The following is a 23,052-nucleotide window of genomic DNA, read 5'->3' as shown; positions in this document are numbered from 1 at the left end:
TCTCTTATTACAAGGGTCTCTTCCAAAGCTCAGAGAGTAGAGGGGAAGTTCTTTTTCCTCCCCTACGAGATCTTTCCAGTTGGTTCCGTTTTCTTAGCTTTAGTTCACTCAATTTTTTTTTTTTAATTTTTATTTATTTATGATAGTCACACAGAGAGAAAGAGAGAGAGGCAGAGACACAGGCAGAGGGAGAAGCAGGCTCCATGCACCAGGAGCCCGATGTGGGATTCGATCCCGGGTCTCCAGGATCGCGCCCTGGGCCAAAGGCAGGCGCCAAACCGCTGCGCCACCCAGGGATCCCAAGATTTCATTTATTTATTAGAGAGTACACATGAACAGGGAGAGGGGCAGAGGGAGAGGGAGGAACAGACTCCCTGCTGAGCATGGAGACTGACATTGGGGCTCGATCCCAGGACCCTGAGATCATGACCTGAGCCAAAGTCAGACACTTAACTGAGCCATCTAGGTGCTCCTAGTTCACCTAATCCTGCATGTGTTAAGAATTAATGCAACAAGCTCATAATAGTCTTCCTGCCTTCACTCCAGCACACTGCCTCTGCACCTGTCATGCCCCATTTCCCACCCTGCAGCCAGACTTAAGATTGTTAGCCCTATTCCCCTTATTAAGCCACTCAACATCCCCGTTGCTCTCAGCACAAAATACACTCTATTTCACTTTGAGGACACTCCGAATTACTAGTGGTAATCTTCTCTCAAATACTACCTTTGCATAAAATCACTGGTTCTGAAGGCAGTAGTCCTCTGGCTGTGCATTCACTCTCTTAATTATTGAAGACTCCCCATGCTCCCTCTTTAATTCATTATGAATTTTGTCTTCCTGAAGGTCTGAATCTCCCTGAAGAAAGATCCCTGGGCCTAGAGTGGTGCTTTCTGCATCTCTTGTTCCCCAGTCCCTGTCATGTAATCAGTGCTCTGTAAATGTTCAATGAGGACTTTATTTCCGTATTTAAATGCTCTTTTATTCCATAAAGAGTTTAAAAGAGCTGTAAAACAGGACACTATCAATCTAAAATGAGGAACAGTTGATTAGAAGAAAATATGGTTAAACATCTGTCTCGGATTTTATACAAAAATATGTTGCACATGAATTAAAGATAGGCATTTGGCATTATCTCTTATGACTGAAAATGTGGTTACTCAGAGTACCACATGACAGCATTGTTTGGATAAAGAAAATTGAAAATAAACGATGTCCCAGTTTAACCTAGAAGACTGATTGGTATATTCTCACCGTGATATAAAAAGATATCTGTGACCTTTGAAAAAAGTTCAGTGCAGACCAATCAAAGCATGATCCCTTTTGCCAAAAGAAAAGGTAGTGTAGGGGAGGAAGAAATTTTCCTTGCCCATCTTAGGGTTCCTGGTTGGGTCTGAAAATGAAAATTAAACCAACAAAGACAGATTAACAGGAGAAAAGCATACAATTTTATTTAAGATGTTTCCTTTAAAAAAAAAAAAAAGATGTTTCCTTTATTATTTATTTATTTCAGTAATCTCTACACCCAAGGTGGGACTCATAACCCCAAGGTCAAGAGTCGCATACTTCTCCAATTGGGCTAGCCCGGCACCCCAATATAAGTTTTAGTGATATGGGAGTCTTCATAAGGAAATGAAGACGAGAAGAAATGGTTCAACCTTAGTACTTTTATGCTAGATTTGATAAGAATGGAGAGTCATGGAGGAATATAATGGCTTAAGGTATGACGTAGGGGCATCTGGGTGGTTCAGTAGGTTAAGCATCTGCCTTGGGCTCAGATCATGATCCCAGAATGGAGACCTTGATCGGGCTCCTGTTCACTGAAGAGTCTGCTTCTTCCTCTCCCTCTCCTTTTGCCCTTCCCCCTCAGTTCTCCCCCTCTCTCTCAAATAAATAAACTCTTAAAAAAATTAAGAGTATGAGGTATGCAGGAAACTTAGCAAGGTCTGTTTGTTTAGATTCTTCTTGGAGTCCTTTTGACTTTGGATAAGGATGACTCCGTGCCTCCAGTATAGGAGGGCAGGGCTCCCTTGGGGGTTTTATGACCTGTTTCAAGGTAGAAGGGAGGGCAGCCCGGGTAGCTCAGTGGTTTAGCGCCGCCTTCAGCCCAGGGCCTGATCCTGGAGACCTGGGATTGAGTCCCACATCAGGCTCCCTGCATGGAGCCTGCTTCTCCCTGTGCCTGTGTCTCTGCCTCTGTGTGTGTGTGTGTGTCATGAAGAAATAAATAAAATCTTAAAAAAAAAAAAAAAGGGAGAAGGGAGGGTGTCAGGGTAGGATGGGGAGGTAAGTTCCTGATTTTTCAAATAGCTTAAAAATATTCAATATGCCGGGGCAGCCCCAGTGGTGCAGTGGTTTGGCGCTGCCTGCAGCCTGGGGAGTGATCCTGGAGACCTGGGATCAAGTCCCGCATCGGGCTCCCTGCATGGAGCCTGCTTCACCCTCTGCCTGTGTCTCTGCCTCTCTGTGTGTCTATGAATAAATAAATAAAATCTTTAAAAAAAAATTCAATATGCTAAGGTACTGTGTTTTGGGGTAGCATGTGCTGAACCCCACTAGTAGTATAGTGATTAAGAGTATGTCTCTTCTGGAGCGAGGATGCCTGGGTGTGAGTCCTAGCTCGACCATTTTGGAGCTTCGTGACTTGAATGAGAGTCTGTAACCTTTCTGTGCCTCAATTTCCTTAAAGTGGAGCTAATAACAGAATCTACTTAGTAGGGTTTTTAGGAAGATTGATTTTGTAAAGTGCTAAGAACCATACAGATTATCTTTGTATATGTGTTTAGAAAAGAAATCCAAACACACATACAAATAAAATTCATTAACTTGCTCCACAAATATTAAGTGCTCATGTGAAAGGCATTGATTTAGGATCCTGGAATCCATCAGAGAACAAGTCAGGTAAAGTCCTTGCTCGCCGAGCTTACATTTTAGGAGAAACATACAGCAGACAAGTTAATGTAGGAAACAATTTCAGGGATAGTTTGTACTCTGCAGAAAAATAAAACAGGTTAAGAGGATAAATCATGGTGTGGTGGGAGCTGGCTTGCTTCATACAGGGTGGTAAGGCTGAAGGAGGAAGGGTGTGAACCCCGTGTCCCGGGAAGGCATCTGGAGGGGTTCGTGCAGGAGTGGAGTGTGTGATCAGATTTACATTCAAACAATTTTTGTGTTGGGGCACCTGGGTGGCTCAGTAGGTTAAGCATCCAACTGGTGATTTTGGCTCAGGTCATGATCTCGTGGGTCCAGAGACCCCACAGTGCGGGGCTCCACGCTCAGCTGGGAGTTGCTTGGTATCCTTGCCCTCCCACCCTCCCCCCACTTGCATGTGGCTCTCTCGCTCAAATAAATCTTTAAAAATAGGCAATACTTTTTTTTTTTAAGATTTTATTTATTTATTCATGGGAGACACACACACACACAGAGAGAGAGAGAGGCAGAGAGAGAAGCAGGCTCCATGCAGGGAGCCCGATGTCGGACCCGATCCTGCGTCTCCAGGACCACACCCTGGGCTGACAGCAGTGCTAAACCGCTGAGCCACCCGGGGTGCCTGAGATGGCATTTTCTTAAAGCCAAAGAATTAGGGGCACCTGGGTGGCTCAGTGCAGCGTCTGCCTTCAGCTCAGGTAGGTCATGGGGCCCTGGTCCTGGGATCCGGCCTCATGTAGGGCTCCCTGCTCAGTGGGGAGTCTGCTTCTCCCTGTCCTTTTGCCTGCTGCTCTCCTTGCTTGTTTTTTTTTCTTTCTCTCTCTCAAATAAATACAATCTTAAAAAAAAAAAAAATTTAAATGAGCTCCCTCGCAAAGAAAACGCAGATAGGTGGGAAGAGCTAGGCCTAAAATCCGAGGACACATTTGGCGGCCAGCCCTACCCATTCTCTCCTAGTGTAGGGCACACCACTGAGACTGTCAATTACTTATCCCGGTTATATTACTTGCCCAATTTTTTTTCAGTGCTTGGCTCTCCTGGTAAATTAAGCCCCTATTACAGTAAGGAACAGGGCTAGCGGGAGAGCTGGGTGGGGGTAAGCCACTGAGGAGGTCATACCCAACTGCTGGGGGACAACTGGGGAGTCTGAGGGCAGGTGCGAACTGTTTACCCCCTTTCTGCTGTATCTCAAGCCACATATACCGGCAGGAACATACCATACGAGATTATATACATATATATATAAGATTTTATTTATTCATATGAGAGAGAGAGAGGCAGAGACAGAAGCAGGCTCCATGCCGGGACCCCAGGATCACGCCCTAGGCCGAAGGCAGGTGCTAAACCGCTGAGCACCCAGGGATCCCCAACATACGAGATCCCTACCTTCTCTCCTGTTCGCCTCCCCAGAAGGAAGTTGGGACGACCCACAGTTGACTGCTTCAAAACACCCAAGCAGCAAAAAAGAATTTTAAAGAGAAGTGACCCACAGGAAAGCACCGTGGAACAGCGCAGACCGGAAATTACCGAACTACGTACAGCACCACGAGTTACCAACGGACGCAAAGACGCACGAGCTCTAACTCCCACATCCATAGTTCTGCTTTTCGAACCGGGAAAGGGGAGCCTCGTTAGCCGAGGCCTCAAAAAATTGGGTAAATACTCATAACTGTTCCTCTCCACGGAAATCTTTAGTAAAAGGCGAAAGATTTATGCGATCTGAAGAGAAACCAGAGCGTATGGCCCCGCCCCACTCGGAAGCTCCTAGAGCCAGACAACACTCGGCTCAGTTATGGTTGTTCCGTGTCCGCAGGGTTCGTGCTCCCCGCCCGGAATTCGTGGGGAGCACATTGTTTCTGGCAAGCAGCGTGCCCCGCGACACTGCACAAACCTCCGTGGGGCTGGACCTCAAGCAGCGTGAAACTGCCTTTTCGTGGTGCACCATGGGTATGCAAATCAGGGCGCTCCCGGCTCGGAGACGCCGCCGGGGACCTCGGGGGGCAGCGCTCGCTCCTTGCCCTGGTCTGCGTGGGCACTGGCGCCGGGCTTGCTCCCAGTGAGGGGTGCTCCCCGCCGGTGCCCGGCCCTATACCGGGGCTGGGGTTGTTAGTCCCAGTGCTTGGGGTGCCGTCTAATGGCAAACCTGCAGCGATCCCCCGGCCCCCATCCCGGGACAGAGCAGAAGCGCTAGGGCAAAGACACCCGGGGACCCCGGGACCTCCTGGGAGGCAGGTCACGACCCCTCCTGCAGGAGGTGGCATCCGGTTTATATTACAGGCTGTTCCATCCAGGAGGAAAAGAGGGTGCAGTCCGGTGAATGATGGGGGGTGCTCAGGGAGCCTTGGGCCTGCCTAGGGTGTGGTGCGCCTGAATGAGGCGGGAGTCTGGCTGGGCCCCGGGAGAGCCGGTGAGCGCGAGGCTGCAGAGAGCTGCACCTGGAAGGGGCTCGGATTTCATCCTGTCCGTGATGCCACCCAGGGTGGGCTGCCCCGCACACCCCAGGACTTGTCTCTGAGACTGAATGTGATTCGTGCCCCTGGACTGTCCATTCTTGGGATGGCCCAACTCCAAGTGCCTGGGATCCGCTCAGTTGCTGCCACACCAGGGCACTCTTCTGTGTTTCAGGGTTATTCCCTAAGCGTCGGAGCAAAAACCTTCAGCACAGCTAGTACCTGTACAAACTACAAAACCAGAGAGCACCAGGGAGATGCTGGGCTCTTCCTTACATCAATGATTTCATTCAAAATCATGAGAAAAGGGGGATCCCTGGGTGGCTTAGCGGTTTGGCGCCTGCCTTTGGCTCAGGGCGTGGCCCTGGAGTCCTCGGATCAATCGAGTCCCACCTCGGGCTCCCTGCATAGAGCCTGCTTCTCCCTCTGCCTGTCTCTCTCTCTCTCTCTCTCTCTGTCTATCATGAATAAATAAATAAATCTTTAAAAAAAAGATAAAAAAATAAAAATCATGAGAAACCTGGGTGGCTCAGTGGTTGAGTATCTGTGTTTGGCTCAGGTTGTGATCCCAGGGTGGGGGCCTGGGACTGAGTTCCCCATCAGGCTTCCTGCAGGAAAGCCTGCTTCTCCCTTGCCTATGTCTCTGCCTCTCTGTCTCTCATGAATAAATAAAATCTTAAAGAATGAGAAAAAAAAAATAGCACCCTACAGGATAGGCTTTAATCTTTCCATTTCACAGATGAAGACACTGAGACAATGATGTTAGCTAGGTTTCCTAGGCCACTCTGCTTGTGTCAGCTTGTTGTTGGCTGATATGTTTTGCACTATTCCAGCTCAGTGAGCTCTCCTGCTCCACCCAGAAGCCCCCCGATAATGACCCAGACATGAGCAGACTGAAATCCTGCCCCCATCCCTTGCACGTGGTGGATGCATGCCCCACTTTAGGTTCAAAGCCAATTACTCATTTCTCTTAGGTCTTTTCAGGCGCTGTAGTTTTTTTTTTTTTTTAAGATTTTATTTATTTATTCATGACAGAGAGAGAGAGAGAGAGAGAGAGAGGCAGAGAGAGAAGCAGGCTCCCTGCAGGGAACCCGACGCGGCACTCTATCCCGGGTCTCCAGGATCGCACCCTGGGCTGAAGGCGGCGCTAACCGCTGCACCACCGGGGCTGCCCAAAGCGTCGTAGTGTTGATTCAACTGCTGAAGGTTTGTGTATTAAATTAATTCATCTCACATTTAGACAGAACGTGATTTCCTGGCCTTTAGCCTGGTGGGTGGGATGTGAGAAGGCGGTGCTCTTAAGGTGGGGTTGTTCCTGGTGAGTGGGTGGCTGGACCCCAGGGAGGATATCTGTCTCTTGAGACTGAGCCCTGGCATAGCTGGGGAAGGGCAACAAAAGGCCTCCCCCACTTCCTAGGCTGAGGTGCTGTGTTCTAGCTCAGGGGCGTGGCCAGAATCTTCAAGGCCTCTGTACCGTGGGGCTGTAGGACACCACAAAACCAAGAGCCTAAATACAGCACCTCACTGGCTGCTAGCACCATCTCAATTTCTGGACATTTCCCCCACCGATTCCCCCGACTGTGCTGCCAGAGATGCCCCTGGGGCGCCAGACTGCTAACTTGCAGAGGCTTCTAGCCTTGGAGGTTGGCTTAGAAGTAAAACTCCTAAAATATCTCCTCAGACCCTGCTATTTCCATCCCAGCTTCACCTTCACCTGTTGCCTGGCTCTGCCCCTGTACCCATGCCCCCCATGATGCTGAAACAGAAAGGTGGGCGAGGAGTCCGGGGAGGTGTGCAGGGCTGGATTACGGCCGCTCTAAGAGCCACACAGGGGGCAGCCCGGGTGGCTCAGCGGTTTAGCGCTGCCTTCAGCCCAGGGCTGATCCTGGAGACCCGGGATCAAGTCCCATGTCGGGCTCCCTGCATGGAGCCTGCTCCTCCCTCTGCCTGTGTCTCTGCCTCTCTCTCTCTTTGTGTGTCTCTCATGAATAAATAATAAAATAAAATCTTAAAAAAAAAAAAAAGAGCCACACGGTAGTTTGACAACGAAAACATTTGTATCATTTCGTCTACCAAGCACTTGACCCAGTCCTGTTCTCAACTCTACGACCAGCATTATGTTTGCTGAACATCATCTTCACTTCCCAGGTGAATAAATAGGCCAAAGTTATGGGACAAAAATTTAGAACCTGGGGCCTTTCCCTCCTAGGACTAGAGCAGCCCCAGGAACGTAGGCCATGACACCTCTACTTGCAAACTCACCTTTGTTCAAAAGAAAAGAGCCAGTCATTTGAGAGGAGTTCATATAGAATATATTTCACTCTTTAAAAATAAAACTTTCAGCGTAGCTAACATCTATACAAACTACAAAAATAAACATCTTCATATAAATAATTTATGTGGTAGGATGTGGGCAGAGATACGGAGCTGTGTACTCCGGAGTTGCCAAGCAGTGGGGGGCCAGGCCTAGCAGAGGGTGCTGGAGGCCCCCCCAGTCTTGGCTTGCTAGGGGCCCGGGGCGCAGGGCTGGGGAGGGGGAGAGGCTGGACGCGCCACCTGGTTGGCTGGCTCCACCCGCCCCCCGCCGGCGCGGGCACTAGAGCCCGGTGTGCAAGGCGCTCCGAGCCTACTCGGGGCGGTTCTGTGGACAGCAGGGAGGTCCGTGATGGCTGAGGCAGGAGAGGGGACGCAGGCGGACACAGCAGCAGGGCTCCCCAGGTGTCGTCCTGCCTTCAGTAGCACCCCCCACTGCTTCCCAGTGACTTCAGGTGGCCCTAGCAGGGTCTCCATGCTTCGGGTGCTTTCACCCAGTGGCTGGACATGGTCCCCTGGAACTGAGGTTGCTGGAGCCGCTGGCAGCTGGTGTGGCAACAGGGGACCAAGTGGGCTCGTCAGAGGCTGGGTGGATGTAGGCACCGGGCAGTGGGGGTGGGTGGAGGGCCACCGTCATGGAGGTAGTCACTCTGGCAAAGCTCTGGGGCAGGGTGGGGGGCAACCCCCACCTGAGCCCTCCTTCTCGTGGAGCTGGGGGGCTGAGGACCTCTGGGCTCTCCTTGTACATCTGTACCACCTGGGGGAGACACAGGTCCACTGAGCCCAAGGATACCAGGACCTCAGTCCCCTTCAGCAGCTCACTGGTGCATCACCATGGCTTCCATAGGATACAGGAGCTGGCAAGGGACAGGATACCAAGGTCTGGGACAAGCCCGGTACCTTGCTCTGGACCCTAAATGCTAAGTGGGTCCCCAAAAGAAGCCAGGAAAACTGAAGTGCAGGACCATGGTGTTGGGGCAAAGGGAGAGGCTGCTGCCCTCCGAGGACCTAATGGGGAGGGTCCTGTGAGGTGAGCCCTGTCTTTTGGCCACTGAGAACATTTTGTCCTGGCTCTGTCTCTTCCCTTGCCTGTCCCACCCCACCCCCTGGGCTGGGAGCAGGGGGAGGGGGTGACTACCTCTGGCGGGGGGCCCAGGATGGACAGCAGCACAGGCAGCAGCACGAGCCCATGGAGGAGGCCCAGGAGTGTGAGCACAGTTAGCACCACGAAAAAGTACCTGTGGGGGCGAGGCAGTCACCTGGATGGCCCCTGCAGCCAGCGCCGACCCTACCCCTAGGCCCAGCTCCCCCTACCGTATGATGAAGTCAAAGTTGGAGCCAGCAAGCATGAGCAGACCCAGCAACGTGGACACGGCCCCATCGGTCACTGGGGCAAACGTGCGCTCTAGGGCGTGGGCAGCCCGCAGGTTCCGGCTACCCTGGGTGGTCAGGAAGCCCTGGGGGCAGAAAGAGGCCTGTAGCTGCCCCCTGGCCACCCTTGCCCCCAGCTCCTCATCGGCCCCCAGGGCTCCCAGGACCCTCCAGGAACACGAGGACTCTACTTAGGTAACAAAGGGAGACACACAGAGAGTTCTAGAAAGGCTGGCAAACAAGGCCTGCCCCCTGTGTTCCTAAAGTTTAGCTGAAAGAGCCACACGCAGGCACCCACGCGGCGCCGTCTGTGGCCGTGTCGGGGGTACAAAGGCAGAGCTGCTCCCGAGCCTAGTGTTTGCTCTCTGGCTCTTCGGTTTGTCCAGGAGGATGGATACGAAATAGTCAGTTATTTGTTAGGATGGGGTTTCAAAAAAAAAAAAAAAAAAAAAAGGATGGGGTTTCAGAGGATCTCTAATTCTTTGTACTTCTCTGTATGCTGACTTCCCCCACCCCCGCCCCCAGAGGATATACGTTCCCATCATCATCAGAACAGGGCCATTCTGTTTGTGGGGCCCAGCCAGGTTTGGGATGGCGCTCCCTGCGGGTCTGTGGCCCCCACTCCCGCTCCCCCTCCTCCTCACCAGGGACTGTGGAGCTCTGGGAGGGGCCGGGCCTGCCTCAGTTCTACAGTCTCTGTCTTGGAAGAATCTCTGTCTTGGAAGAATCTGTCCTTACCCCATCGTCATCCAGCTGCCACCCCACTTCTCTGACCCCTTCACAGTAAAACCATACCAAAGAATTACTGGTTCTCATTTCCTCACCTTCTGTTCTGTCCCCATTTTGGTCAAGGCTTTGTCTCCACTTCTATGCTGCAACGGCTGCTTATTTATATACGTGTTCCTCCTTTCTGTCTACACTCTAGACTAGAAGCTCCTTGAAGGTAAAGTCCGTCTGTATTGCTATTGTATCCCCGGTTCTCCTTTTGTTTGTTTATTTAAGTAATCTCTATACCCAACGTGGGCTGGCACTCGTGGCCCTGAGATCGAGTCACATGCTCTACAAATCAACTTGGCCAGGTGCCCCTATATTTCCCCCATTTTTTGAGGCGGGTGCCCGAACAGGGACTAGAACCAATTCTTAAGGGATACCTAGTGCATAGTAGGTGCTTGAAAAATATCTGTGGAATACTGAATCAGCTGGTCCACCCTCCCCCAGGGCCTGTGCTCACCAGAGCCACGTGGACTGTGAACTCAACACCAATGCCCACAGAGGCCACAAGGATCACCACGGGGATGGCACTCAGTTTGATGCCCAGGAAACCCATGATGCCAAAGAGCTCCACAGTCATCATCGCCAGGACCAGTACCTGGGGAAGGCAGGGCTCACCCAGGGCTCCTGGGAGAAGGGGTGATGGGCAGGGCAGGGCAGGGCAGGGCAGGGCTGGGGAGCCACGGGTCTCTCCTGCCTCCTCCCTGCGAGGACTCACGATGAGGCCAGCCGTCCAGGGGTTGAGCAGCAGCAGGGCACAGACGAGGAAAGTGCATACCAGCAGGATGCAGATAGCCAGCAGGAAGTAGCGCCGCAGGCCCAGATACTGCTCCCAGAAGAGGAAGGGGGAGCCGCTGGGGTAGGCGCGCACCCCGGCCTGACCTGCCTCGGCGCATGCTGCCCGGGCCCCCTCGATGGCCTCCACGAAGTCCGCAGTCTTCTGGAGGCCACGCAGTAGGAAGGGGAACTGGGCAAACTCCAGGGGCTGGGCCGCCGGGACTGCGGAGGGCAGGGGGGGGCAGGGAGAGAGGGAGGGTGGCCAGTGAGCGCGAGGAGCAGCGGGGAGGGCTTTAGGGAGGGGCCTGTGTGGGCCCAGGCCGGGGCTCTTGCTGGGCTCCCCTTGCCCGAGACTCACTGCGAAGGTTCTCCCCGGTGGTGTCGTACTTGTCGTGCAGCCACTCGGGAGGTGGGGGGTAGAAGTTGGCCTGTGAGGCCGCCAGGCCCAGCGGGTCACTGCTTACCCACATGGTCAGCCCCACGTAGAAGAGCTCAGGTGCAATCAGCCCCTCCTTGTCTACCAGCTTCCGTGTGGTCAGCTGCAGAGGCAGAGGGCGCTGAAGGCCGGGGCCCCTGGGCCTGGAGCCCCTCTGCGTCCTGACCCTGCCAGCCCCCTGCCAACCTGGCTGAAATCCAGAGGCTCTTGGGCATCCCCGGTCTGGAGGAGCAGCTTGTAGGCCAGGGCCCCGTCCTCGGAGCCATTGCGGCACGAGTGGCGGCTAATGCGCCCAGAAGCCCAGTCCTGGTCAAAGGCGGCCTGGATTCCTAGGGGAGAACAAGGTAGGGCGTGTTAGCCTGTGGTCCCCGGGCCTTCAGCTCGCGGCCGCCCTCCCTGCCCGCTTCCTTGCCTCTCACCCAGGAGCCAGTTCCGGTAATAGTGTAGCCAGGTGCGCGGCGCCTGGGTGGCAGGTGTGGGCAGCACGGCCTTGAGAGAGCTGAAGCGCTGGTGCAGATCAAAGAGGGCGCGTTGGGAGTGGGCGTAGTCAAAGCCACCCTGCGTCACCAGGGCCACCTCGTACAGGGAGAAGTACCTGAGCTGGGCGCTCAGGAAGGCGTGCTCCTTGGTGCCCCGAGGCACCACATCCGTCAGGGCCAGCCCGTCCTGCACCAAGGTTGCTCCGTAGAGGCTCAGGCCCAGGAGAGCCCCAAAGAGCACCAGCACGATGGCCTGTGGGGAATGGCAACGAAGCTGGAGGCCCAGGGACAGCCGCGGCCTCAGGTGGTGGGGTGGGGCCCAGAGACCCCGCAGCTCACCCTGCCCGGGCTCAGCCCAACTTCTCCCGGGCCAGGCTCTTACCTTGCTGTGTGACTGGAGCAGCAAGGGTGCAAACTGAGAGCGGGCAAAATGGGCAAGATTCCAGCGGGCACAGGGCAGGGAGCTGCAGGTTGCCTTTTGTCTCGTCCCCTCCTCTTGGCCTAGAAGGTCCCGTGTGGATCCTCCTGGGCTGAAGAGCTCAGAGCCCAGTGGGTCAGAAGGTGGGGGCACCAAGCGGGCTCGGGGAGGCAGGATGGTGACGACGTGCTGGCTGCCGGCTTCGCAGTGGGCAAAGGCTTGAACCGTGGCGGTCAGGTGGGCGATGCCCACTGGCACCGTCCCGTCCCCCAGTTCCTGGGGCAGGATCTGAATTACCCGCGCAGAGCAGGGGCTGGAAGAGGCAGACAGTGGGGGTGACGGTTCTGTGGAAATGCTGGGGCCACAGAGGAGAGGCCTGGGGTGAGGGTGGGGACGCAGGGACAGTACCTAGAGAAGCAGCAGAGCACGTCAAGGCGCTGGCAGTGGCGTCGGTGCAGGTCCAGACTGAGGACCGCTGGGAAGACAAGCATCACGGCTGCAAAGTTGCAGCCAACGACTATGGCTGCCTGGGGGTGGACAGGAGGGACACAGAGGCTGGATGAAGCGGCCCCCTTCACGCTCACCCCGAGCCTGGGCCCTTCCCCGAGGCCTCACCTGCAGGGAGAAGGCCCGCAGGGCCGGGATGGGAACCAGGGCGGCCATGAAGAAGGCAACCATGTGGCTGATGGACGTGAGCGCGACGCTGGTGCCCGTGCGCTGCAGACACTCGCCTGTGCGCTCCTGCCAGGACAGGGGAGAAGCCGTGGGTCCTCAAGGTAGAGCGAGGGGGAGGCATGGGAGCTTGGGATGGCAGAGGAGGGACAATAACCACACGGCGGCTCCCGCTTACGGAGTCCCACACACGTGCCATGCACACCGTCCCGAGCATTCAGCTGGAGTTATCTCTGACCCTCACAACACCCTTGCCACACAAGCACTACTGTCACCTCTGTTTACAGATGAGGAAACTGAGGCACAGGCAGGTTAATTACTAGCCTAAGGTCACTTAAGCCAAGAGGCCCTTTTTTTTTTTTTAAACTTATTTATTTATTTGAGCAAGAGAGAGCATGAGCAGGGGAAGGAGCAGAGGGAGAGGGAGAGAATCTCAAGCAGACTCCCTGCTGAGCACAAGGCCCATCATGAGGCTTGATTCCATGACCCTGAGATCATGACCTGAGCCGAAATCAAGAGTCAGATGCTGGGATGCCTGGGTGGCTCAGCGGTTGAGCGTCTGCCTTTGGCCCAGGGCGTGACCCCGGGGTCCCTGGATCGAGTCCCGCATCGGGCTCCCCACAGGGAGCCTGCTTCTCCCTCTGCCTGTGTCTCTACCTTTCTCTCTATGTCTATTTATGAATAAATAAATAAAATTAAAAAAAAAAAAAGAGTTGGATGCTCAACTGATTGAGCCACCTGGATGCCCCAGTCAAGAGGCTCTGAAGCCTACGCCGAATTGCTCCAGAGGATGAAGCCTTACCTGGAGAGGGGTGCCAGGTGGAGCCTCTGTGAAGGCATGTGCCAGCAGGAATATGTCATCCACGCCGATGCCCAGTGCCAAGAAGGGCAGCACCTGGAGGGGCACAGGGGTGAGAAGCTGGAGCGACTGAGCAGCCTCACTGGGGGCCCCGAGTCTGCCCCGCGGTCCTGGGGTACCTGGGTAGTGGCGGCATTGAAGGCGATGCCCAGCAGGGCGCAGAGCCCAAGGCCCGAGGCCACCGCCAGGGCTACCAGCAGCACCCCCGCAAGGCCCACGGCACCCTGGGACTGGGCACAGTCCCAGCGCAGCATCGTCACGCAAGCATAGGCTAGCTGTGGGGAGAGAGGACAGTCTTAGACGGTGGTTCTCGGGGTGGGCGCTGGGTGGAGGCCGGGGCAAGGCGCCAGGAGCAGGACCCACCATGAGCAGATAGCCTCCGACCACACGGGCAGCACTGACTTCAGAGAAAGCATGCAGGATGTCATCCAGGGTGGTGGAGGAAAAGGCATGGATCTGCTGGGATGAATTCTGAGGCAGGGCCTCCTGAGCCAGCTGCAGAGACAGGGTGGATCTGAGGGGCAGGAGGAGGGAGCAGCCTCGGGCACCGCCCTTGCCCATCCGCACACTGACCTGCACGAAGCGCCGCTGCCAGGCCTGTAGCACTGTGCCCGCCTGCTCCTCGCTCCAGCCGATGTCATGCGTCTGGTAGTCGCCCCGGAAGTGCTCGTACAGCTGGCGGGGACTCATCAGCAGGAAGGTGCTCTGCAGGGCCTCCGCCCTGGCGAGGATAGTGGAGAACTGGGGGTCAGAGCTGGCCTCAACAAGCAGCGGGGGTGAGGACGGGCTTGCGCGGAACCACCTAGATGGGAGTGTGGATTCTACGCCTGCGGCCCCCGCAACAGCCCCCAGGGAGGCCTTACCTCAGCAGCTGTCCTTGGGGGTCTCTGGCCATGCCCCCCAGCAGCAGTTCCTCCTGCCAGTGCATGAACTTGTGGGAAAAGCCGTGACAGCCCCCACTCAACTCCTGAGCCACGTTGGGAGCCTGGAGGGGGACAGGAGAGGGGTCAAGGCCCCGGCTATGGGTAACTGGGCGTCCCTGGGCTGGGACCTCCGGGAACCCAGTCTGCCACGGGCTCTGGAGCCTGAAGTCTAGATAACTATTCTCCTGAGCCTCTCGCCTACCCTGAAAGTGAACAGCTGTCCTGCAGAGAGGAGGCCACCAGAGGAAGCAGAGGCCTGGAAATAAGCTTGGGGGAAGAGCTGGGATAACTTTGGTGGGTTTTGGAAAAAGGTTCACATTCACAGGGCCACAGAGACACTCAGGGAAGCTAGGTAAGATACTTGTGCTTAGCTAGCTTGTCCTCAGTTTCTATGTATAAATCTTTTTTTTTTTTTTAAGATTAAGTCTAGGGACACATGGGTGGCTCAGCGGTTGAGTGTCTGCCTTTGGTTCCGGTTGTGATCCTAGGGTTCTGGGACCAGGTCCCTCATAAAGCTCCCCGTGGGGAGCCTGCTTCTCTCTCTGCCTATGTCTCTGCCTCTCTCTGTGTCTCTCATGAATAAATAAATAAAATCTTAAAAAAAATAAAGATTAAATCTATTTGGATAAAGACCAGCTTTTCTGGGCTTAGAGAAGCACAAAGGGATTCATATATGACTTGAGGGTTCCTTAGGAGAACTGAACGGGAAGGGAACACTCTAGACATCTAGTACAGTGGGGGCAGGGTAACAGAGCACCACCTGCTCTCTAGACCTGAGGAACATACGGGGAAAGGGAAGTAAAATAGCCATTCTCTGGCAAACCTGGCTGGAACCCACCTGCTTGCTGTGATGGTTAGGGGCACTAGGCGGGCAGTGGAGGTCGTCAGGGTGCAGACAGGGCCGCCCCACATAGGCCTGGCCCACCTGTGCCTTGTCTAGCAGCTCCCGGAAGCCCTCGAGGGAGGCAAAGGGCCCCAGCTCCTCCAGCAGCTGCTCTGGATCCAGGTTGGTCCACTGGATGTCAGGGCGGCCACTGAGGGGAGAGCCCGTGGTTGGCGAGGATAAAGGATCAATTCCCACCCTCCAAAATGCAGCTGGGGACCCCTGCTGCACCCTACCCTCCTCCTAGCTCCTCATGCATCCCTCCATATGAAGGGTCTGCAATGCTGAGCTTCCCAGAACCTTCCAGGCTATAGGAGCCCACGAGGTTGCTGCACTGGGGTGACATGAGGACAGACAGTACTCAGGTGCAGAAGAGGCCCAGAAGAGGGTCCCTTCCCAAGCCATCTACCTTGGGTTCCAATACATAACCCGTGGGTACCCACACGGCACCTCTGACAGGCTTTCCTGCTGACCCGATGGCTTAGCTGACACCCAGCTACCTCTCCTGGGGCAAAGGCTCTTTCTGGGGACCTTTTTTCTTCTCTTTGTGGAATGAGCCTTGGGGCAGCCTGTGCTCTGGCCCTGGCCTCACGGAGGGGGGGGGTGTGCAGGCTCCCGGGAAGGTTCTGGTCATCAAGCTCACTCCCGCCCTCTCCCGGATGAAGCAGGGCCTGGGGACGGCTGGGCAGCACTCACGGCAAGTAGGCTGAGCCCCCTTGGAGCTTGGCGCCCTCCCAGAAGCAGTCAAGGGGGGTGAGGATCACGCACGGAAACAGCTTCTCTATCATCTGCCGGGGACACCCAGGCCACATCAGTCCTGTCCCTGGGCTCCTTCCTCCGCAGTCTCTGCGGGATGCCCTCTGTGACCACCCCTGCTTACCCTCCTCGTCTCTCAGAACCCTCCCCTGCTTGCAGAAGAGGCTCCCCCTTGACCCAGGCTCAGGATACTCACCCGCTCAATCATTCCATTTTCAATTAGGGGAATCCCTGACTTGTAGCAGATTTTGTTCAAATCCCAGGACCTGAAATGGCCGAGGCACGAGAGATGAGCTCAAGAGGGGGATTCGCACAGCAGCCCGGCCACAGCGTGCCTCACTCCCAGCGGCTGGGGACTCAGCCAGACTCACTTTCCGTAGAGTGATACTTGCACTTTACTGGCGGTGAGGGCTGCCTGGAGGTGGAGGCCGAGCGCCTCGGGGGTGAGGACGTTCTCCCCTTCCTGGCGTGGGGTCTGTATCAGCATCTGGGAGGTGTATGCAGCCTCCTCCCCCAGCTTCTCCTTGGTGTAATGCAACTCCTGGCTCACCCGGCTGCCCACTGCCAGAGCAGAGAGAGAAAGCTGGGGGAGAAGAGCCTTGGTGGACCAGAGCTCTGGGGGATGGCCGACCCCAGCTTGCCGAGGCCTCCCAGGACGAGCAGGAGAAGTGCCCTGAGAGGAGCCCCTGCTCTGCCCCCCGATGGTCATGTTGACTCCCCAGGCTCCTGGTACTCTGCTTAGAATCTGGAGCTTTGCACGGAAGGGAGAGACCTCATCGGATGGCTCTATGGAATTCTTGTGTGGTCTAAGATTTGAAGACGAATTAGGTCTGCTAGAGATGGGACAATCAACTTCAAAAGGAGAGGTCAGTAGGAGTTGGGCCGGGGCTGGGGTTAGGGAGGTATCCTGGTAAGGGGGTCATCACTCAGTCCCTCTGTGCCCTGGTGAGGAAGACGAGGGACAAAATTAATAGGGAGGCTGCCATCGGGAGGGTCTCCTAAAAGACTGGGTGGTGCTAGGGCTTGTTCCTGGTTTGGGTTGTATCAGGCAGTGCTTGAGGAAGGGACGCAGGGTCTGGTAATGACGGCCCTGTGGTGGCACTGGCGAGGGGGAGGGTCGGACAGTCAGTGTGGTTGGTGCTGCATCCTGCCTCTGCTCATGTGCGAAGTACCTGGAATCAGCTCATGTAGCCTGGGGAGGTGACATCAACGGGAGCCAAGGGGAAGAAAGGCTTCCAGATCCCCTTCCTCAGTCTCACCGTCCAGGCCACAGGGAGGCCCAGTGCCAAGCCTGCCTTAGTCTCCTTGATCTTGGCACCCCTCAAGTCCTGCACTGTGCTGGTGCAGGGTCATGCTCTGTACTGGGGAGGGGTGCGGGGAGGAGAGCGGGCAGGGCTGCTGTGAGGGGCTATGGCCTGACGGTGGTTTGGAGGAGGCCAAGGGCAAGGGCCAAACCACCCCTGAAGCTTTCTGGACTTGGTCTGGTCTTGGGCCCAGTTGTGCTTCCACCTGTCTGGGGCCTCTTCCTGTTGGGTCATTGCTACCCCTGGGGCCCGCATGCGCATCTTCTCTAAGACTCCAGACCTACCCGCGATCATCATGTTCCCCAATCTCTTTTTCAAACCCATGTAATCTCCTGAGTCATGAGAGCTGCACACCCCTAGTAACCCCTCAACACAGACTGACCCAGATGCTCACACTTTCCCACTCAGATCACATTCCTGGCCCTCCCTCACGAAGGTAATCTCCCACAGCCACGTTGCAGGCTTCCACGTTCTTCTTCCTTCTCTGACTCTCCAACTCCTTCCCCCAGGCCTGCACTGTAGTGTTTATTTCACCAGGCTTAGGCCAGAGCTGCCACAAGGAGGAACAGGAGGAGTGAGAAATAAGCTCCTCACGGTGAGTCTGCTGAGGGGAGGGAGGCACGGGAGAAGGAAGGAACCCAGAAAGAGCCATCAAGAAAGCAAGAGAAAGAAACACAGAAAACGTAAAGTACAACATCAAAGAAAATAAAGAATCCTTAGAAAAGAAAAAAGGAGAAGAGAAAAGTATACCTCAACTGACAATAATGATGATGACAGACATGAGGACAGATGGCCTGTTGTGTACTGTGGGGCAAGAAGAGACAGCAGGTGTAAGGGGGAGTGTGGGGCTCTGTACAGACCTTGCTTTGGGCCTTAATCTGACACCTGGTCTGTGCCTGGGGCAAATTACTTAGTCTCCCTGCCCTCAATTTCCTCATCTGTTAAATGGGGACAGGGCCCACCTTGGTAGAATCAGAATCAATGCAGGCAAAGTACTTAGGAAACTGCCTAACAGCACAAAGAAGGAAGAGAGAAGGAATTATTATTTATTATTTAATAGTTGCTAGAAAAGAGATTGTGGGGGACGCCTGAGTGGCTCAGTGGTTGAATGTCTGCCTTCGGCTCAGGGCGTGGTCCTGGAGTTTTCAGATCGAGTCCTTGCATGGAGCCTGCTTCTCCTCCCTCTTCCTATGTCTCTGCCTCTCTCTGTGTGTCTCTCATGAATAAATAAAATCTTAAAGAAGACAGATTGTGGGACAGAAAAATGAGAAAGAACTAGAGTGAAAAAAGACTGAGCGGGGAAAAAGTAGGAGAACGGGGGAAGGAGACCTCAAAATCAACACATCTGTTAACAACTCTTGTACCTTTATAAAAGGTGAAATATAACCTGTTAGCCATTATGGATAAGGAACCCACCTTATAGATAATCTTATAATGGTAATATGTATTATAGGTAATATGAATTAAAGCAGCAACAAATAACAGTCTATCAAATTAGGAAAAAAAAAAAAAAGAGAGAGAGAGAGAGATAGCCCTCATTGCTGGCTTACAGGTTAGAGTTAGGGTTAGGGTTAGGGAGTTCACTCTAACCTACCACCAGAGTGTAATTTGGTATGATATTTGGAGGGAAGCAATATTGTAATAGGTATCAGACCCTGAGAAATGTTCAATCTTTGGTCCAGAAATTTTACATGTGAGGGCTTATAAGCTATTGTAGTGATACAGGCTTTCTCTGAGTGAATGGGGACCCATGGCAGGTTTTGAGCAGAGAAGTGAGATGACCTAACTTTTTCATCACCTAACAATATATTCTGGAGCTAAGCTGTGAATGAATAGGAATTGGCCAGGGGAAGAAGTCAGGAAAAGGCATTCTGGACCAAGTACATGTAGGGAACTGTCAAAGGCTCCGTATTGCTGAGTGAGGCAGAGACAATGCTGAAGAAGTCAAGAGTTAGGTTGCAGAGGGCCTAGAATGTGTGCTAAGGAGCTTGAATTTGATTCTGGAGACTCCCCAGAACCTAGTAGAAAGTAGTGGAAGGGCTCTAACCAGGGTACCGACTTGGCCAGAGTTAGATACACCACAGGAGGGCAGTGTGGGAGCACATTGGAAGGTGAGGCTTGCAGAAGATTGGTCACTTCTCTAATGCTTTGATTTTGTTGGCCATCCTCTGAAAGGCCCAGTGATTCAGGGAAGCTGGATCCCTCCGCAGCCTCAGGGGGTGAAATTTGATTAGTCAATCGCAGTAATTCCATTGCATTTGCCAAGTGGAGGGTTTAGGCATAGGATTAGGCATAGGATGCTACGCAGTTCTTGCCAAAGTGACTAAATGGGAAGTCAGCTGCAGGGCTTCTGGTAAATTTTTCTTCACTTCCATTAAGGGACCACACTGCCGTAGCCACTTGGGACAAGGAGGTGATAAGCCTGAGGAGAAAAGCCCGACATGCTGAAGAAGGCAGAGGAGAAAGACAGAAAGAACCTGGGTCCTTGCTGATGGCCTCAGATGGCTGAATTAAGCATCCTGGAACTTCTCTACTTCTACTACAGCTTTCTTGTGACAGGGGATAATAAATCAATCTTCTTCCTTCCTTCCTCCAGTCCTCCTTTCCTTTTCTTTTCCGTTCTCATGTGGCTAAAAGCATATTAAATGATACAATCCGGAGTGTACTACCAGAGACCAAGAAAGGCCTCAACTAGAGCAACGGCCACAAGGGTGTACGTAAGGGAGGGGTCTGCGTGACAGAGGTTAAGAAAGAAGAATTTGCTGGTTTAGTAACTGGTTAGGTAAGCAAGAAGAACTGAGGGTCACTCCCAAGGTTTTAGCCTTGGGTTTTTGAGTGGATAGTGGTTCCACCAATTGACATGTTCTACCCTGCCTTCTAGATACAGGCCCCTTGGTTTCACGGACAGCTCCAATTTCAAGCCATTTCTATCACTGTTCCTGTAAGTACTAGCTTAGCTATATGTTTGTTTGTTTGTTTGTTTGTTTGTTTTTAAGTTTCTTAGAGATGAATCTATCTCTGAGCCTTTTAGCTTTAAAACTGATCAGGAAAAAAATAAGTAAATAAAACTGATCAGGAAAGACAAGTCACATTTTGTCTGTCACCATGGCAAAGCTGGAGGGGACCCTGAACTCTGGTCCAGAACTCTGATGTCCAGTGTCCTGCTTCTTTCTTTGCTTTCTGTACTAGCAAAAAGGGAAAGGAACACAGAATACTCTTCAGTCCTCACCTTGATCAGCTCCTCATTGCCAAGGGCATTGCTGGGAGAAGCCTCAACTACAGATGTACAGAGAAAAGTTCAGGTCAGGGTCACTGCTTTTACCTCACCCCAGCCCTATCTGATACGGGACACAGCAGTATTCTGAAATAAAGGAAGGGGCAGCCAGGGTGGCTCAGCGGTTTAGCGCCGCCTTCAGTCCAGGGCCTGATCCTGGAGACCCAGGATCGAGTCCCACGTCAGGCTCTCTGCATGGAGCCTGCTTTTCCCTCTGCCTGTGTCTCTGCCTCTCTCTCTCTCTCTCTCTCTCGCTGTGTGAATAAATAAAATCTTAAAAAAAAAAAAAAAAGCCCTAGGAATTGGCTACCACCAATCACCCCGCTATAAACAGCAGCAAAAAAACCTGGTGGGATGTAGCCTGTCCTATGCTGGAGTGTAGGAGAGAAGATGAGGAACGTGGAGGTTCAAGCGGTGTTTAGATGGGCAAGATCTGGGAAATGGAGAAGGAGGAAGAGGGGGGAGACAGCTTCTATTGTGGCAGGAAATCCAGCAGTCATTTGGGACCACCCAGGCAGCAGTAGTGTGGGTGGGGGTATGTGTATGTGCATGTATGCACATGTGTGTCCTGGGGCTGGGGGCAGGCAGGCAGGCAGGCAGGCACAGAGAAACATCTGCTCTGGACTCCAGGGCTGGCCTGGAGTGTGTATGTATGTGTGAGCCTGCAGAGGGCTGGGGTAGGGGTGGGGATGGGGTGTGAGAGCCTAACAGGCAGGCAGGCAGGCTCCAAGAAACATCTGCTCTGCATCCTAGGGCTTGCCAGCATTTGAAATAACTCAAGGGTGTGAGACTCTAACCTGGCCCTGCCTTTGGGTGTGGGCCAGGGCTGGGGGAGGTTTGGGGGAACCCACAAATGCAGATTTCCCAGGAAAGAACAGAGGAGAGGGTGACTCTAATCAAGGGCCAGCATATGACACTGAGCCCCTGGACAGGGGAGTTATGCTAAAATTATTAATAAGAAATCATTTTTATCTAATGATTCCATTAGGAAGTGAGGATTTGGTTGCATTTGACATCGCTGTTGCCTCAAAGTGTAGACCCGGTACCATTTTTTTTTTTTCCCCACTAAATGGTTGTAGGGGGCCTAGGTGCATGGGACTCTAGGTGCATGGGACCTCTCCACTGAGGCCTGCCAGCAAATTTACTCAGTTTCCCCATCCCAGTTGTAATTTTCTTGATTCTCCTGGTCAGGTGTGATCTCTCCCTGCCTCCTCTTCTTCTTCATCATAATCATACTCTGCTCTATATTCTATGGTGTATTTTATCCCAGCACATATTTTACTTTCCTTGCTACCGAAAGATCTTGGCCGTCTTTGCAAACCCTGCCATGTAGTAAAAAATATACATAAAAAGTTGGCAAGAATTGCTAAATAAACAGACACACAAACTCACAGATAAACTATTCTATATACCTATTCTCAGGACTCCCCCATCAGCAGATGTCTATTTACAGGTGTAAGAGGGAGCTACTCCCAGATGCCCAGGTTCTGGCGGGCAGGTACCCTCCCCAGACCCAGAGCTGAGCCCACTAGAACTTGGCCGCCAGGTCCTCACCCTGCTCTTGTTTGGGGCTCACCATACCCAAGTCCATGACTAGTGTCCACAACTCACCTTCCACCCAGAGCTGTTCTAGGTCTGTCTCAACGATGGCCACGCGAAGACCCAGTGCCAGGGCTCCGAAGGCCAAGAGGCCCAGGAAGAGCACTTTGCCACAGTGTCTCTGGATCCCGCAGCCCAGAGAGAAGAGCAGGCCCTGGAAGTAAGCGCGAAGCCAGAGTGGAGCCTTCAGGCTCCCGGCTGGGATCTGGGATGGAGAGAGAAGGGTCAGCCAGGCATTACTGCAACGATGCATGAATTCCCCCCCTCCCCCCCCCGCCCCTTTCTCCTTAGGGACACCCTCTGCCAAGCCCCAGGTTCTTGGCTTCTGGATGCAGGACAGGTGGGACCTACACGGACACAGGCCCAAAGCTGGAAAAGATCTGACTCTATTCCTAGCCTCCACCCAATACACACCCCAGGGAAGCGCAGGTCGTCTCCTGAGAGGAGGACACACACGCACACGTCTGTTCTCAGGTGGACAGAGGGGAGACCCAGACACCCTCACGGGGCAGATGCCCAGGAGGCGCAGAAGCGCGCGCACGCTTAACCGGGGCTAGAGCCCTGCACTTGGGCGACATCACACCTTGCGAGTGACAGACCCGGGCCCAGGGTCTCTTCCCCCGGCTTCCCCTCCACTCACCTGGGGCGACGTGGCTCGAGCTGGGGGTGTATAGCCAGGGGGCAGCTCCTGGAGCGGCGGCGGCCGGGCCATGCCGGCGGGGATGGGGGGCGTGGGCGCCCCCAACCCGCGTTATCTGGGATTCCCCATAAGCCGGCCTCGGACCCCTGCCCGGGAGCCCCGCGTCGGGGCCCGCGGGGTGGGTGAGCGGCGGGGGCGGGG

The 23,052-nt window shown here is 53.9% G+C and overlaps 1 protein-coding gene, 1 long non-coding RNA gene and 1 other non-coding gene across 12 annotated transcripts; 1 reads left to right on the top strand and 2 right to left on the bottom strand.

The window, feature by feature from the left end:
* Positions 1-3,527: 3,527 nt before the first annotated feature.
* Positions 3,528-6,413, top strand: LOC144282085 (uncharacterized). Its single transcript, XR_013350437.1, has 3 exons — positions 3,528-3,624; positions 4,337-4,581; positions 4,740-6,413. It is a non-coding gene; the product is annotated as an uncharacterized LOC144282085 (long non-coding RNA).
* On the bottom strand, positions 4,551-4,665 carry LOC144282766 (U5 spliceosomal RNA). The gene has a single exon (XR_013351209.1). It is a non-coding gene; the product is annotated as a U5 spliceosomal RNA (small nuclear RNA).
* Positions 6,414-7,665: 1,252 nt separating the features above from the next.
* PTCH2 (patched 2) lies at positions 7,666-23,052 on the bottom strand. Of its 10 annotated transcripts, XM_077845232.1 has the most exons (22): positions 22,852-23,043; positions 22,224-22,416; positions 16,406-16,595; positions 16,231-16,300; positions 15,975-16,066; positions 15,234-15,429; positions 14,336-14,457; positions 14,046-14,193; positions 13,836-13,967; positions 13,592-13,747; positions 13,416-13,508; positions 12,557-12,682; positions 12,350-12,468; positions 11,906-12,254; positions 11,464-11,776; positions 11,231-11,373; positions 10,967-11,147; positions 10,550-10,830; positions 10,292-10,429; positions 9,004-9,146; positions 8,828-8,927; positions 7,666-8,446 (listed from the first exon to the last, which is right to left on the bottom strand). In XM_077845232.1, the coding sequence occupies exons 1-22, from the start codon at positions 22,921-22,923 to the stop codon at positions 8,180-8,182; spliced, it is 3,624 nt and encodes a 1,207-aa protein (XP_077701358.1). In that variant the 5' UTR covers positions 22,924-23,043; the 3' UTR covers positions 7,666-8,179. The 10 variants fall into 10 exon arrangements, 9 of the variants coding, with proteins under 9 accessions (XP_077701358.1, XP_077701356.1, XP_077701357.1 ...); XM_077845230.1 differs by having other exon boundaries at positions 13,836-14,193; positions 22,852-23,044; XM_077845231.1 differs by having other exon boundaries at positions 13,836-14,193; positions 16,427-16,595; positions 22,852-23,044.

The sequence above is a fragment of the Canis aureus genome, chromosome 13 (assembly GCF_053574225.1).
Source record: "Canis aureus isolate CA01 chromosome 13, VMU_Caureus_v.1.0, whole genome shotgun sequence".
Taxonomy (NCBI): domain Eukaryota; kingdom Metazoa; phylum Chordata; class Mammalia; order Carnivora; family Canidae; genus Canis; species Canis aureus.
The sequence above is the reverse complement of the archived record's forward strand: the minus strand, read 5'-3'. Positions and strand labels throughout refer to the sequence as shown.

Bases quoted from the DNA above. Each gene is read 5' to 3' on its own strand.
- PTCH2 (XM_077845230.1), bottom strand. From the start codon at position 22,923: ATGGCCCGGCCGCCGCCGCTCCAGGAGCTGCCCCCTGGCTATACACCC. The intron at 10,831-10,966 runs GTGAGTCTCGGG...TGCCCTCCGCAG, and splicing joins CACCGGGGAGAACCTTCGCA to TCCCGGCGGCCCAGCCCCTG. The intron at 10,430-10,549 runs GTGAGTCCTCGC...TGCCTTCCCCAG, and splicing joins CCTGGACGGCTGGCCTCATC to GTACTGGTCCTGGCGATGAT.